Source organism: Macrotis lagotis, chromosome 1, assembly GCF_037893015.1.
Source record: "Macrotis lagotis isolate mMagLag1 chromosome 1, bilby.v1.9.chrom.fasta, whole genome shotgun sequence".
NCBI lineage: Eukaryota > Metazoa > Chordata > Mammalia > Peramelemorphia > Peramelidae > Macrotis > Macrotis lagotis.
In genome coordinates, this window is record NC_133658.1 from 863,043,794 (window position 1) to 863,056,765 (window position 12,972).

The 12,972-nt window shown below is 37.8% G+C and overlaps 1 protein-coding gene and 1 long non-coding RNA gene across 10 annotated transcripts in view; one reads left to right on the forward strand and one right to left on the reverse strand.

Moving 5' to 3' along the window:
- The window catches only part of EYA3 (EYA transcriptional coactivator and phosphatase 3), a 121,260-nt gene that overhangs the window by 45,845 nt on the left and 62,443 nt on the right, over positions 1–12,972 (forward strand). The window contains exon 1 of one of the 9 annotated variants that reach the window (XM_074217956.1): positions 1–6,584. The exons of the other annotated variants lie outside the window; for them this stretch is intronic. Within the exon in view, the coding sequence (XP_074074057.1) occupies positions 6,582–6,584 (3 nt within the window). The 5' untranslated portion in view covers positions 1–6,581. The remainder of the gene's footprint in view (positions 6,585–12,972) is intronic. 9 annotated transcript variants of the gene reach the window in all.
- LOC141508900 (uncharacterized) overlaps positions 1–12,972 on the reverse strand; it is a 34,798-nt gene that overhangs the window by 9,045 nt on the left and 12,781 nt on the right. The gene's annotated exons all lie outside the window — the stretch shown is intronic.

Genomic DNA, 12,972 nt, shown 5'->3' on the forward strand with positions numbered 1-12,972 from the left:
ATTTTTTTTTTAATTTAAAAGATAATTGTCAAAAAGCTTGACTGAAGAAATTCAAGATATTGTTCTGTTAGGTCTTAAATGACAAAGAACAGATGGGTCCCAAGTTCCTTCTTTCATGTTTCTCCTAGAGGGACCTTTATAAGATACTCAATCACCCAGTTTTGGTAATATCTGAAACAAGAATTACTGTTAAACAGTACCCCCCAAAGTACTTGAAAGTGAAGGAAAAAAAAGCAAGTGGGTTTTTGGAAGCAGGTTCCAGTAAGGTTTTGTTTCTTTGTGACTTTACCTCTTAACTCAGTTTTCCATAGCTGTAAAATGGAGAGAATACTATTCCAATTATTTCCCTCTTAGGGCTGTTGCTCTTTAAATTAAACTATGAAATACCTTCAGGACTTTAGCCATTGTGATTTCAGGCATATGAGTGCTAACAAACGTGAACTTTGGTTTTCTGGCACAGACTAGACAAGTAGTATGGTGTCAAGGTGAGGTATTTGAGAAATGAAAAAGATAAGGAAGAAAGAGTTATTAGTTCCTTCTTCTGCAGAATGAATGGGATTTTGTTGTCATTTTTAAAATGAAATTCTCCTGATGAGGCATGTTGCTTCTGTTAGAAATCATGATTTTAGCTCTGATGTCAGATGTGATTAGTAGTACAAAGGGGTTGCTTTTTTTTGGTATCTTTTAGTTTATTATTAATGATTAAAGATGTACTACAAGTCACATAGTTTGAAAAGTCAAGGGAGTGGATTGGGTGGGGTCACAGTGCCATGATGAGGTTTGGCAGCCATTCTTACTGGTGGATCTTACAGATTATTGAGTTTCTGGAAATGAGGAAATCCCAGAAAGTAACCAAGTAGGAACTAACATTCCTGTCACTTTTGTCCTGGATCTCCTGGGGTTCAGAGTTCCTTGATATGCTCAGGCTTAGCACAGTGCTTACCATACATAAGTGTTTCCAAAATGCTTGTTGATTGCTCCACTGACATGACCATCACTGCAGCGAAGGCTCTGCTTGCCTGGCCTACTGACATAGACTCCCTTGTCTGTCTCTTTCCCTGTCTCTTCCCTCCTCCTGTCCATTCTCCAGATGGCTGCCAAAAGTCATACTCCTAAGAGCACAGTTGTGGACTGTATCACCTCCTCCAAATCTGTGGGAACGCTAATGACTCTTGTCTCTAAAACCTTTCTTAGTATGAATCTATCCTAACTTTCTGGACTTATTTTATATATTGTTTGCTTTCTACTCAACCACTTCCTTCTCCTGCCACAAGATTCCATTTCCCATCACTGTACTTTTGCCCAAAGGCAGTTAGCTGGCTCAGTGGATAGATCACCGGCCTTGGAGTCAGGAGGACTGAATTTTGAATCTGGCTTCAGGCACTTGACATGTAGTAACTGTATGACCCTGGGCAAGTCACTTAACCCTGATTGCCTCACATCCAGGACCATCTCCAGTCGTTTTGATTCTTATCCAGATGGATCCAGATAACTCTGGAGGAGAAAGTGAGACTGGTGACTTAGCACAGCATCTTTCTCTCCCCCCCCCCCCCATCCAATTCATGTGATTGTCATGGCATCACCTCCCTGACATCATGGTCTTTTCTTGAGAACAAAGGACAAACATCACTTTTGCCCAATTTGTTCCCTAGTTCTATAATGTGTTTCTTTTTCATCTCTGCCTCTGGGAATTGCAAATCACTTTCATGATATAAGCTCAGGTGTCACATTATGCTTAAAGATTTTTCTGATTACTCCTGGAGATAATGTCTCTCCCTCTCTGAGGTCGGATTTGAACTCAGGTCCTCCTGACTCCAGGGTAGGTGCTCTATCCATTGGGCCACCTAGCTTTCTGCCCCTATGGTCTATAATAAAATGTAAGCTCCTTGAGGGTGGTAGAGAGTATTTCTTTTTTGTTTTTGTTTTCCTAGTCTAATTCAGTGCCTGGTCTGCCATAGGTACTTAAAAAAAACCGTGGTGATTGATTCTTTTTTAATGACCAATAAAAAATTTTCAAGTGAAATTCAGCAAAGGTAAACTGAAGCACATATTCTTTGAATAAGATAATAGTTTTATTAGCAGGATGATAATAAGTCTGATCACGCCTCAGTTAGCCAAAAGACCCTTTTATAGACTTGGGAAAAAAGAACAAAACAGGATAGGTGAGAAAATAATGCAATTAATTACAGACTTGGAGCATCTTGGGGATGAAGACCACATGATTGATTGGAAATTGGGAATAAGGGACTAGCAACTATCCCTTCCTTCACTTTGGTTATGAAATTTTCATTTTTTTAAGTCCACTTACAGTTTTAGAGATAGTGAACCAGACATCCTTTTGATAGCTTGGTGGTGTAAAGATACTAGAATTCTCCCCAAAATGACCAGTTTCTTTGAGGCTAAAATAGAATAGAGATTAGCAGGAGAATTGGGTTTCTAGACTTAACTCATTATAGACCAACTGAATTTTTGAACTAAATTCAGAGACACAGAATCATGGCTTAGGCAATTATAGGATAAACTCAATTAGCTGTAAATAGTATCAGTTAAAAATGATACAGAATCAATTTAATTTTCTTGGTTGGTGGGTAGGAGATTTCACTGTATAAGGAGGTAAATGTCCTCAAACAACTCTTCCTGATTAATCATCTTAAATATAATGGGACTGAAGGAGTATCTTAACCTGAAATATAATGGGACTGAAGGAGTATCTTAACCTGATAAATGATAAAGTGAAAAGTTAAATTGTAAAGACCATTTGAAATATTTCCAGATGATAAGTTGAACCAGATTTTTGCTTAATTAGCAAAAAACATAGTATGTAATTATGCAAAATAATGTTTAAGCCCATATATATGTAAACATTTGAAGAACATCTAGTGGAATATTAGCATGTTGTAAGAAACAGCAAATATGTTATACAGAAAAGCATGGAAAGATGTATGCACTGATGCAGTGAGAAGGCAGAGCCAGTATCATTAACATTGACTCTGACCCCAGCAGTAATTGTAAAAAAACAACAGTTACAAAACAGTTCAAATAAGATGTGAGAAAATCACAAAGAATAGCCTTAATCTCAAAGAAGAAATCCAGTAGGATACCTCCATCCACAACTTTGCAGAGATGCAGATGTACGTAGGTATGGACTCCAGTTGGAACACTTTATTGAATGACATGTTCTTTCCATTCCTTGATAGGCTTTACTGAATTTTTATCCTCTCTTTCTTTTAAAAATTCTTTACTATAAGGCATTACTTTTTGAGTGAGGAGCACTGGGGTAAATTGAGGTGATATAAAACCAAAAAATACTGATTAAAATCTATAGTATAAAGAATATTCAGAAATATATTGAAGGATAATATAGTTTTTGTTATCAAGCTAGCAATTATATGGTATGAAGAAATAAGACTTTCATAAATATTGCACAGATTTTATATTTGAACCAAGTACTTTACATTACAATTCCCCTGAAGGGAATTCTGCTGCTGAATTCTTGAAAGGATACTTTTTTTTTTTTAAAGGTTTTTGCTAGGCAGTGTTGTTAAGGGGCTTGCCCAAGGCCACACAGCTAGGTAATTATCAAATGTCTGAGACTGGATTTGAACCCAGGTACTCTTGACTCCAGGGTCGGTGCTTTATCCACTGCGCCACCTAGCCGCTCTGTAAGGATACTCTTTTGAAATCATTCTTGAAAACTGTGTTTCTTTTCCATAGCCATTGAAAGAACTATTGCTAGTGTGACCTGTCTTTTTAAGTCCTTTGCTTCTTTTTGCAAAAGTGAGGTACCAGTATTTATATATGACTTTTGTGAAGAATTGTTGAAATCAGATGTTTAAAATGAAAAAGTGCTTTAGAAATGTGAGATAATACTAATTCAAGTAAATGTTGAATATAATGGAAGGCATAGGTATTCATGCCTTTAGTTTATGGGTAAGGAGGTTCAGAGATCTAGTAACTAGAGTCAGTAACTAAAGCTAATAACTAAAATCAGTCAGCCACTTTTACTAAGCACTACTACAGGCTAGGTATTTTGTTAGGTACTTTGAGGAAGCAGAGATTTCCTGGTAGAGAGCATGGTGTTGTAGACTTTGGAACCAGGACTTAGGCTATGATGCTGGCCCATGTTGGCTGGTTGGCTATCACTGATCCCCCCATAAGCTCCCTAATAACATCAGTTATGAGGAAGATGCAAGTCTGCCCTAGGAGACCCTTGTGCTAGTGACACCACAGATTGAATCTCTCTCCCTTCAAAGATTTGAGAGTCACCCATTATGAGCTCATGTTGATTTACAGTGGGGGATATTGATTTGTTCCTAGTTCGTTTCAATTTATTTTCTTTTAGGTTTTTTTTCTTTTTTTTTGCAAGGCAAATGGAGTTAAGTGGCTTGCCCAAGGCCATACAGCTAGGTAATTATTAACTCAGGTACTCCTGAATCTAGGGCCGGTGTTCTATCCACTGCGCCACCTAGCCGCCCCTCAATTTATTCTTTATCAATTTAGTGGTAGTTTCTTTTTATTGAATTATTTTCTATATAAATCCAGCAACAAGAAGCTATATGTGTCTAATTCTCAGACTAGCCTAGTTAAATGGAGAGGTGTTCTTCACCAGAATGTTGTTCATCAGAGGCTGAATATTTGTTTTGTCCGACACAGCTTGTGAATATTTTTTAAAGTGGAGAAGAATTTTGATCTGCTTCATTTAAAAGGCGTTGAAGTTCCATAATGTATCTTTTATGTTGTAATACTGAAACACATCATCTTTTTTATTTCTCCTAATAGAGAACTGTGTGGCATAGTTGGTGTTTAATTATAGTTAGTGATTGAATAAAAAAAGAAAAGACTGTGACTCATCCAAATTAGCTATCTCTATAGCTTCACTAGGCAATACTCAGTCATTAATTTCCCTTTATGCTATGTAGTTCTGGCCTGAGCTGATTAGAGAGGATGAATTCTCATTCCTGTGTAGTCTAATTTTGTTTAGGAAAAAAATACCTGTTCCAAGCCTAGTCTACACCTGCTACTTCAGTTAGTTATCTCATCCAGATCACAAAAAGCTCATCACTACTACTCAGAGAACAGTGTCTTTTACTGTTGGCAGGTCATACTGACATCATCATATAGAAATTTATGAAGAGCACAGTTAGGCTGTCATGGCACATCATACTTTGCAAACCTATCCCTAACCTCGAAAATGTTTCTTGGGAGTTAAACAAAAACACCCCTTTGGCTTTTCTTTAATATGATCTGCCAATTGAGCCAATGGCTATAGGTTTTTAGTTCTCAACAATATTGTTATTTCATCATTCTCCTTCTCTCAGCCATCATTATTTCATCTGTTCTGTCACACCCTTGTAACCCACATTCAACTCTCATTTGATAGTTTAGAATGTTATTTCTAATTCACACAATGAAGCAGATTTATTTGACTATTTTGATTTTTTGCTGACAGTATTATTCCAGGGGCAGCTAGGTGGTATCAGCCCTGGAGTCAGGAAGACCTGAGTTCAAATCCAGCCCCAAACACTTAATTGTCTAGTTGTGTGACCTTGGGCAAGTCACTTAACCCTATTGCCTTGCAAAAACAAAAAAAACAAAACACCACCAGAGTATTATTCCATTCAGCAAAGTTGTATTAAGTATTCCTTGTGTGCAAGGTGATTGGTTAGGCACAGAGAACAAGAAAACAATTTTTGACCTCACAGTACTAATTAAAAGATCTAACAAAAGATAAAAACATAAGCACAACTGAGGAGGGAGAGAACACCTATCTCAGGAAGTCAGAGGAGAGTTAGACCCTGAGAATAGAAGGAGAACAGGCAGACACTATACTAGGTTTACAACTATGAGCCTTAAAGGAAGACAGGGATTCAGAAAAGGCAAAGATGAAGAGTATGAGGTGGGGGTGGGGCAGGGAGGAGTGCATGACAGATATAAATGAACAGGGGCAGATGATGGAGTGCCCTCTTCAGGGAATTTTTATTAATTCAGTTTAGAATCAAAGAGTTCATTAAAAGGTGTAGTTTAAGTAGATGGGAGTCAGACAACAAAGGACCTTAAATGTCTAGCTAGAGAGTTAGCATTTTAACCTATAGGCAATTGACAACCACTGAAGTTTTGTTTTATTTTTAACAGAGAAGGTGAAGTGGCTTTAGGAAAATTTTTTTTGTCAGTAGAGATCAGAAGCAAGGAGACTAGTAAAGCAAACAAGTGAGAGGTGTTGAACCTAAAGTAGAGTTCATACAAGAGGAAGAGGCATATGTGAAGGATATTGCAAAGGAATGGACAAGGCTTGGCAGCTGATTGGACATCAGGAAATTAATGAGGGGAGAAGAGTTATGGATCTGTTTGCAACTCAGGTTACAAACCTGAATAACAGCAAGGAAGGTGGCAGCACCTCTCTCAGGTAGGGGAGTTTGGAAGAGTGCATTTAGGGAAGGCAGGTGGATTCTGTTTTGTACATACTGAGTTTGAGATGTTGATCTAGAGAGAAGCATCCCTCACACTGCTGTTGCAGGACCAGAAGCCAAGAGACAGCTATGAGCTGGATATAGAGATCTGGGAGTCCTGCTTCAGTCTCCACCATGGTGAGTTCTTTATCAGCATTTGACCAAAGCTGTCCCTTGTGGCTCTGCTCTCCAAACAAACCAAAGATACCAAATCCTGTCTCAGTCATCATATTGCTTTCTGTCTTAGTTCTGGACAGAGGTAGTACTGTTCCTATCTGGGGTAGCAGAGTAGCTCTTTTATCTTTCCCCCAAACTCACTCTATCCAGCTACCCAAGAGGCAGGTGGGAAGAATCATGACAGCTAGCTTTTAGTGTTTTGTTCTACCCTGTTATGCTCTGGCATTAGCTGCATTCATATAAGAGGGGGAAAGAGCCATAGGGCATAAGACCATGTAACTGGAAGACAAATGGGGTCCAAAGATAGTGTGTTCTTTCTGGCATCAGTGCTGCTGATTGGAATGGAGATTCTTGGAAATTCTGAACAGGTTGATTAAATCCCACATTGTTATGCAAGGCTCTAGTATTTTGATTCTTGACTCTGCTTCTTATCTCCAGTTTTCTGTCATCTGTCACATGGAAAAATAACCATGGTCTCTTAAGAGAATCTTACCAGATGGTTATTTAGGAGTACTATTTTATTCCAAAGAATCCAAATAAGGAAATTTGGAAGGACACTTTAGACAGCATCTAAATCATATTACAGATAAAACTGAGAACTGTTTTATGGCCCATGAAGCATCATGCATATGATTTCAGGGCATAGTTGACTCCAAAGTTAGACAGTCTGACTTTGTCACTTTATGGAACAAAATGAACTTGGACAGACCATTTCTTCCTTTTGAACCTTGGTTTTCTTATCTGTTAAATGTGGATCTTGGACATGACAGCCTCTGAGGTCTTTCTCAATTCTGATATTTTGTAATTCTGTCTTTTCATTAAATGATTTACCAATTGCTAATAATGTGTTAGTGGCAGCACTGATGACTAGAACCTTGCTCCCAAGGCTTCCAGACCTGTATTTTATTCCATGGAACAGAATTAATTATACCTCCCAGTCCTGTTTTTACCAGCCAGTTAAAAAACTATTGTCATACCAATTCATATAAAGTCATTCTTGTTTTTTCTCTCTGAATGACTATTGTGTTTGGTTATAATGTACATAGTACTTTATGCAGACTGTGGTGTGTCAGATGAAATGTCAAAGACACCAGAACTGTTCATGGAAAGATTAAATATTCCATTTTTCTTTAGACTCTTCTTTCTCTCTTGTGTCTTGTCATGCTTGATGCCTGTCTAACATGGTTTTTAAGCTTCCTGTATAGATTAAATCAGCCTTGTGTCCATCTTGAGCTAATAGGGATTGGACTCAGAGATCTCCTTCCACCTCTGAGTATTTGGGATTTTTTTTGTATTTGAAGCCTTTCTAGCTTAATGAAAGGAATTCCAGAGTTTATATTTATTTATATTTATATTCCAAGGGTTCCTCCAAGCTGCAGTGACTTCTTGAAAGAACACTTTGATGTGGGAAGATAGTCTAAAGCAGCAGCTCTCAAAATATGGTCTGGAGAGGGAGCAGCTAGGTGGCACAGTGGATAGAACACCAACCCTGGAGTCAGGAGGACCTGAGTTCAAATTTGGCCTCAGACACTAGCTGTGTGACCTTGGGCAAGTCACTCTTAACCCTTATTGCCTTAAATAAATAAAATTAAAAAAAATATGGTCTGGGGACTTCTCAGGGTCCTGAAGGACCCTTTCAGGGAGTCTGTATATTCAGAACTACTTTCTTAATAGTATAAGAATATTAGTTCTACTAGCTACTAAGAGCATTTGCCTTTTCCATTCTCCTCTCTTGAGTACACAGTGGAGTTTTTCAGAGGCTACCTGAATAGTGAATGAAAAATTTAGCTGCGTACATGAGGACTGAGTTAATAGCTTATTTTCAGAATTATACTTTTGTCTTGCTAATAGATGAATGTGTAAATGTACTTGGACTTGATACTTTACTGGAATAATTGTGTTGTTTTTGTTTGTCCTTCATTTTTGAAGAAGACCACGATATAAGGGAGATGATGCCACGACAAGGACAAGAATTAGATTTTGAGTAAGGTGGTGCAGTGCTAAATCAGCAGCCTCACTTTCTCCTCTGGAACCATCTGGTTGCAGTGGCCAGATATGAATCAGGATGCCTGGAGATGGCCCTGGATGCAAGGCTGTCAGGGTTAAGTGACTTTTCCAAAGTCACACAGCTAGTAAGAATCAGCTAGTGGTGTAGTGGATAGAGCCCGGGTTTTGGAGTCAGGAGGACAGGAGTTCCAATATGAACGCAGACACTTGAACTCTGTTGACATTTGCACAAGTAATGGCTGATAAAGCTTGTTGGTACCTTATCACAAAATAAGACCCTGGCACTGGACTGTTCTGATAGTCATTGTATCCTTCCCCAGTTTCACTTAGTTTCACTTCATGAAATAATAAAAATGTGTTAATTTTCATTAAATTTTGTCCCTTGAGTCCATATTTTTAAATTTTTCTTTGTGATGATAAAGGAGTTATATATAGAACAGTTATACTGCAAACTCAAGTACAGTGTTTGTCTTATGGAAAAATATTTGTGCAGTTGTACTTGAAAGAACATCTCACAAATTATAATTGTTTAGACTTGAAGTAGCTTCTCAAAAATAAGTGAAGTGAATCTTTTCACTAAAGAAAAACAATCAAGTGAAAATTAGCGAAATTTTTCTCTCCCGCTGTGAACTTGACGGCTTTCCAATTCTTCAAGATTTTTTTGATGAGATAGGTGGTGAATGTGATGATGAATGAATATGATTTTTGATAATGTTTAATGAAATGTGTTAGTATTTGAAAGATTTGTATAATCCAGTGAATCAGTATTCTCCAAATGTCTGATATATGATGTTACAATCTGATGCAATACGATGTACAAAAGAGACCAGTGGCTTTTTTAAGAACCTCATTTTTTTTTTTAAAGTTTTTGCAAGGCATTGGGATTAAGTGGCTTGCCCAGGGTCACACAGCTAGGTAATTATTAAGTGTCTGAGGCCAGATTTGAACTCATATAGTCCAGTGCTCTATCCACTGTGCCACCTAGCCTCCCCTAGAATCATTATTTTTAATGCTTTTTAAAATTTTTTTATTTTCTATGATTACATGCAAAAACAAATTTCAGCATTCACTTTTAAAACCTTGAGTGCCAAATTCTCTCCCTTCTTCCTACGAGCTCCTATCATTGAGAAACCAAGTTATTTGATGTAGATTGGAAATGTATGGTCATGAAAAATATTACCACAATAATCATCTTGTAAGAGTAAACATAACCCCCCCCCCAGAAAAAAAGAAACTTCAAGAAAAATACAGTGGGGGGGGGAGAAAGTGTTCATCAATCCGTATTTAGATACCATCAGCTTTGTGAATATATTCTTTATCATAAGTCCTTCAGAGATCTCTTGGGCTACATACAGCTTTGCTGAGAAAAGGTATGTCATTCACATTGCTGTTACTTTGTATATTTATTACATTTCCCACTGCATCTGCTTGTGTAAGTTTTTTACTGAGAGCATCCTGTTCATCATCTTTTAAAATTTGTTAACATTTTATTTGTTTTCCAATTATATACAATAGTAGTATGTACTTACCGTTTTTTTGTAGTTTTGAATTTTACAATCCCCCCCATGCAGAAGGCTCTGATAGGCTTTACATTGTTTCCATGCTATACATTGATGTAAATTGCATGTGTTATAAGAGTAAACATAACCCCCCCAAAAAAGATGAGAAACTTCAAGAATATATATATATATATATAGATAGATAGATAGATAGATAGATAGATAGATAGATAGATAGATAGAAGAGAGAGAGAGAGAGAGTAGAGAGAAAGTAAAAGTAAGTACTTCACTCTCTGTTCAGATTGCAATGATTCTATCTCTGGGGTGAGTTACTTTCTTTATCATAAGTCCACCAGAGAAGTTGCTTCAATATTTTTCCCACAGTTGCTATTACTAGCTGTACCTCCACTCTTTTTCTCCCCACTCTCATTTATTTTATTCACTCTCTCCTATCATCCTGGCCCTGACCAAAAGTGTGTTAAATCTGAGTACCCTGTCCCTCAATCTTCCCTCTCTTCCATCACCTATTTTCCCCCCTTCCCTGCCCCCGTTCCCCCTTATCCCATCCCTTTCTTCTCATTTTTCTCTAGAGTAAGATAGATTTCCCCACCATATTAAGTGTGTATGTTATTTCCTCTATGAGCCATTTCTGATGAGAATGAAGGCTCACTCATTCCCCCTTGCCTTCCCCCCTCCACTCCATTGAAAAAGCTTTTTCTTGACTCTTATCTGAAATTTCTTGACTGCTTCTTCATCTCCTGTTCCTTCCAGTATTTTCCTTTATCACCCATTGACTCCATCTTTTTACTATATTATACCATTATATTCTGCTCCTTCCTATGTCCTGTCTATATATGCTCCTTCTAGCAGCTCTTATAAATGAGAAAGTTCATATGAGTTACCAATCTCTTCTTTTTGTGAAGGAATACAAACAGTTCAACATCAGGGCAATTTTGCTGTATTGTTTCTTGAAAAGTGAAGTCTAGGCTCTTTTCCTGATCGTGGCTTTCAGATAGCCTAATAATTTTAAATTATTTCTATTGGATCTGTTTTCAAGGTCAGTTGTTTTTCTAGTGAGATATTTCACATTTTCTTCTAATTTTTGGCTATTTGGGAAGTTTTATTTCTTGCAAAGTCATCATCTTCCTTTAGTTCCATTCTGCATTTGAAGGAGTTATTTTCTTCAAAGTTTTTTTTTATCTCCTTTTCTAGCTGGCCAATTCTGCTTTTTAAGGCATTCTCCTCATTTGCCATTTCTTTTGCTTTTTCTATTAGGCCTAAACTGGTTTTTAACATATTATTTTCTTCAGTATTTTTTTGTATTTCTTTCACCAAGCTCTTGGTTTGGTTTTCATGATTTTTCTTCATTGCTCTCATTTCTCCTCTCAGTTTTACCTCCACCTCCCTTAATTGCTTTTCAAAGTCATTTTTTGAGCTCATCCATAGTCTGAGCCCATTTTCTATTTCACTTGGAGGTTTTGGATATGGAAGCTTTGATTTTTGTCATCATCTGAGTATGTGTTTTGATCTTCCATGGGACTAAAGTAATTCTTTATGGTCAGATTCTTCTTTTTCTGTTGTTTACTCATTTCCTCAGCCCAAGACTAATTTACAGCACTTCCAAGGCTTTGGGAGTTTTGGGGGAGGGGGAACACCCCACTGGGGCCTTCATTCCTCCAAAGTATTGTACTCTCTTGCCTGTGCCTTGATATGTAGCTGTCCCCTGTACTTCCCTCTGCCCTGGAGCGATACAGCTTGGCTACTTAGTATGGAAACCCAAAGTGCAACCTGGATCTGAGTGAGGGTAGCAGCAGAGTTCTACCCCAAGGGAGAGCAGAGAAATCTCTGCAAACTTCCCTTATGGGCTCTGGTGGTGCAAGCTGCTTTCTCCAGATTCTCCCTGCAGATTCTGCAGATGCTGCTACTCACTCCACTCATTCTGGTTTAGCAGAGTCCTCTCCCTGTTCCTTCAAGCTGTTTCCAGTGATCTCTGGGCTGGACTGGGCTGGGTTGCACTGCTGCCACAGCTTTTTTCCAAACCCCAGTCCTGGTGAAACACATCTTTCCCGCAGAACTTCTAAGTTATCTTGGACTGAGAAAATGTATCACTCAGTCTTTCTTTGGGTTGTGCCTGTCTGAATTTTGGCTAGAGTCATTACTTTCTTAGCTTTTGAAATTTGGGGGGAAAAGAGTTCCCAGGAAATGCTGCCTTCATGCCACCATCTTGCCTCCACACACCCCCATCGTTTCTTATAATAGAATAGCATTTCATCATAATTACATACCACAGTTTGTTCAGCCATTCCCTAACCAATGGGTATCCCCTCAATCTCCAGTTTTTTCCCATCACAAGAGCTTCTATAAATATCCTTATACATATAAGTCCTTTTCCTTCCTGTTTTTCATCTTTTCTGTTATATAGATGTAGTAGTGGCATTGCTAGATCAAGGGGCATGGTTTTGTAGCTCTTTGGACATTGTTCCAGATTGCTTTACAGAATTGTTACATAACTTCACAACTCCTCCAATAGTGCATTAATTTCATTTTCCCACATTCCCTCCAACATTTGTCACATTCTCTTCCTGTCCTTTTAGCAAATCAATATATATATAAACTAGTACCTCAGAATTGTTCCAACCCACATTTCCCCCATCATTAGTGAGTTAGGACTTTTTAAAAATTGATCAAAATAGGTAGCATTGACATCCAAAAAATGTTCATCACTTTTGATCATTTATCAATTGGGAAATGACTATATTCTTTTGTTTTACAAATGAGGTCTTTATCAGAGAAACTTGTTTCAATATTTTTTTCCTCACATTTACTATTGCTGACTGTATTTC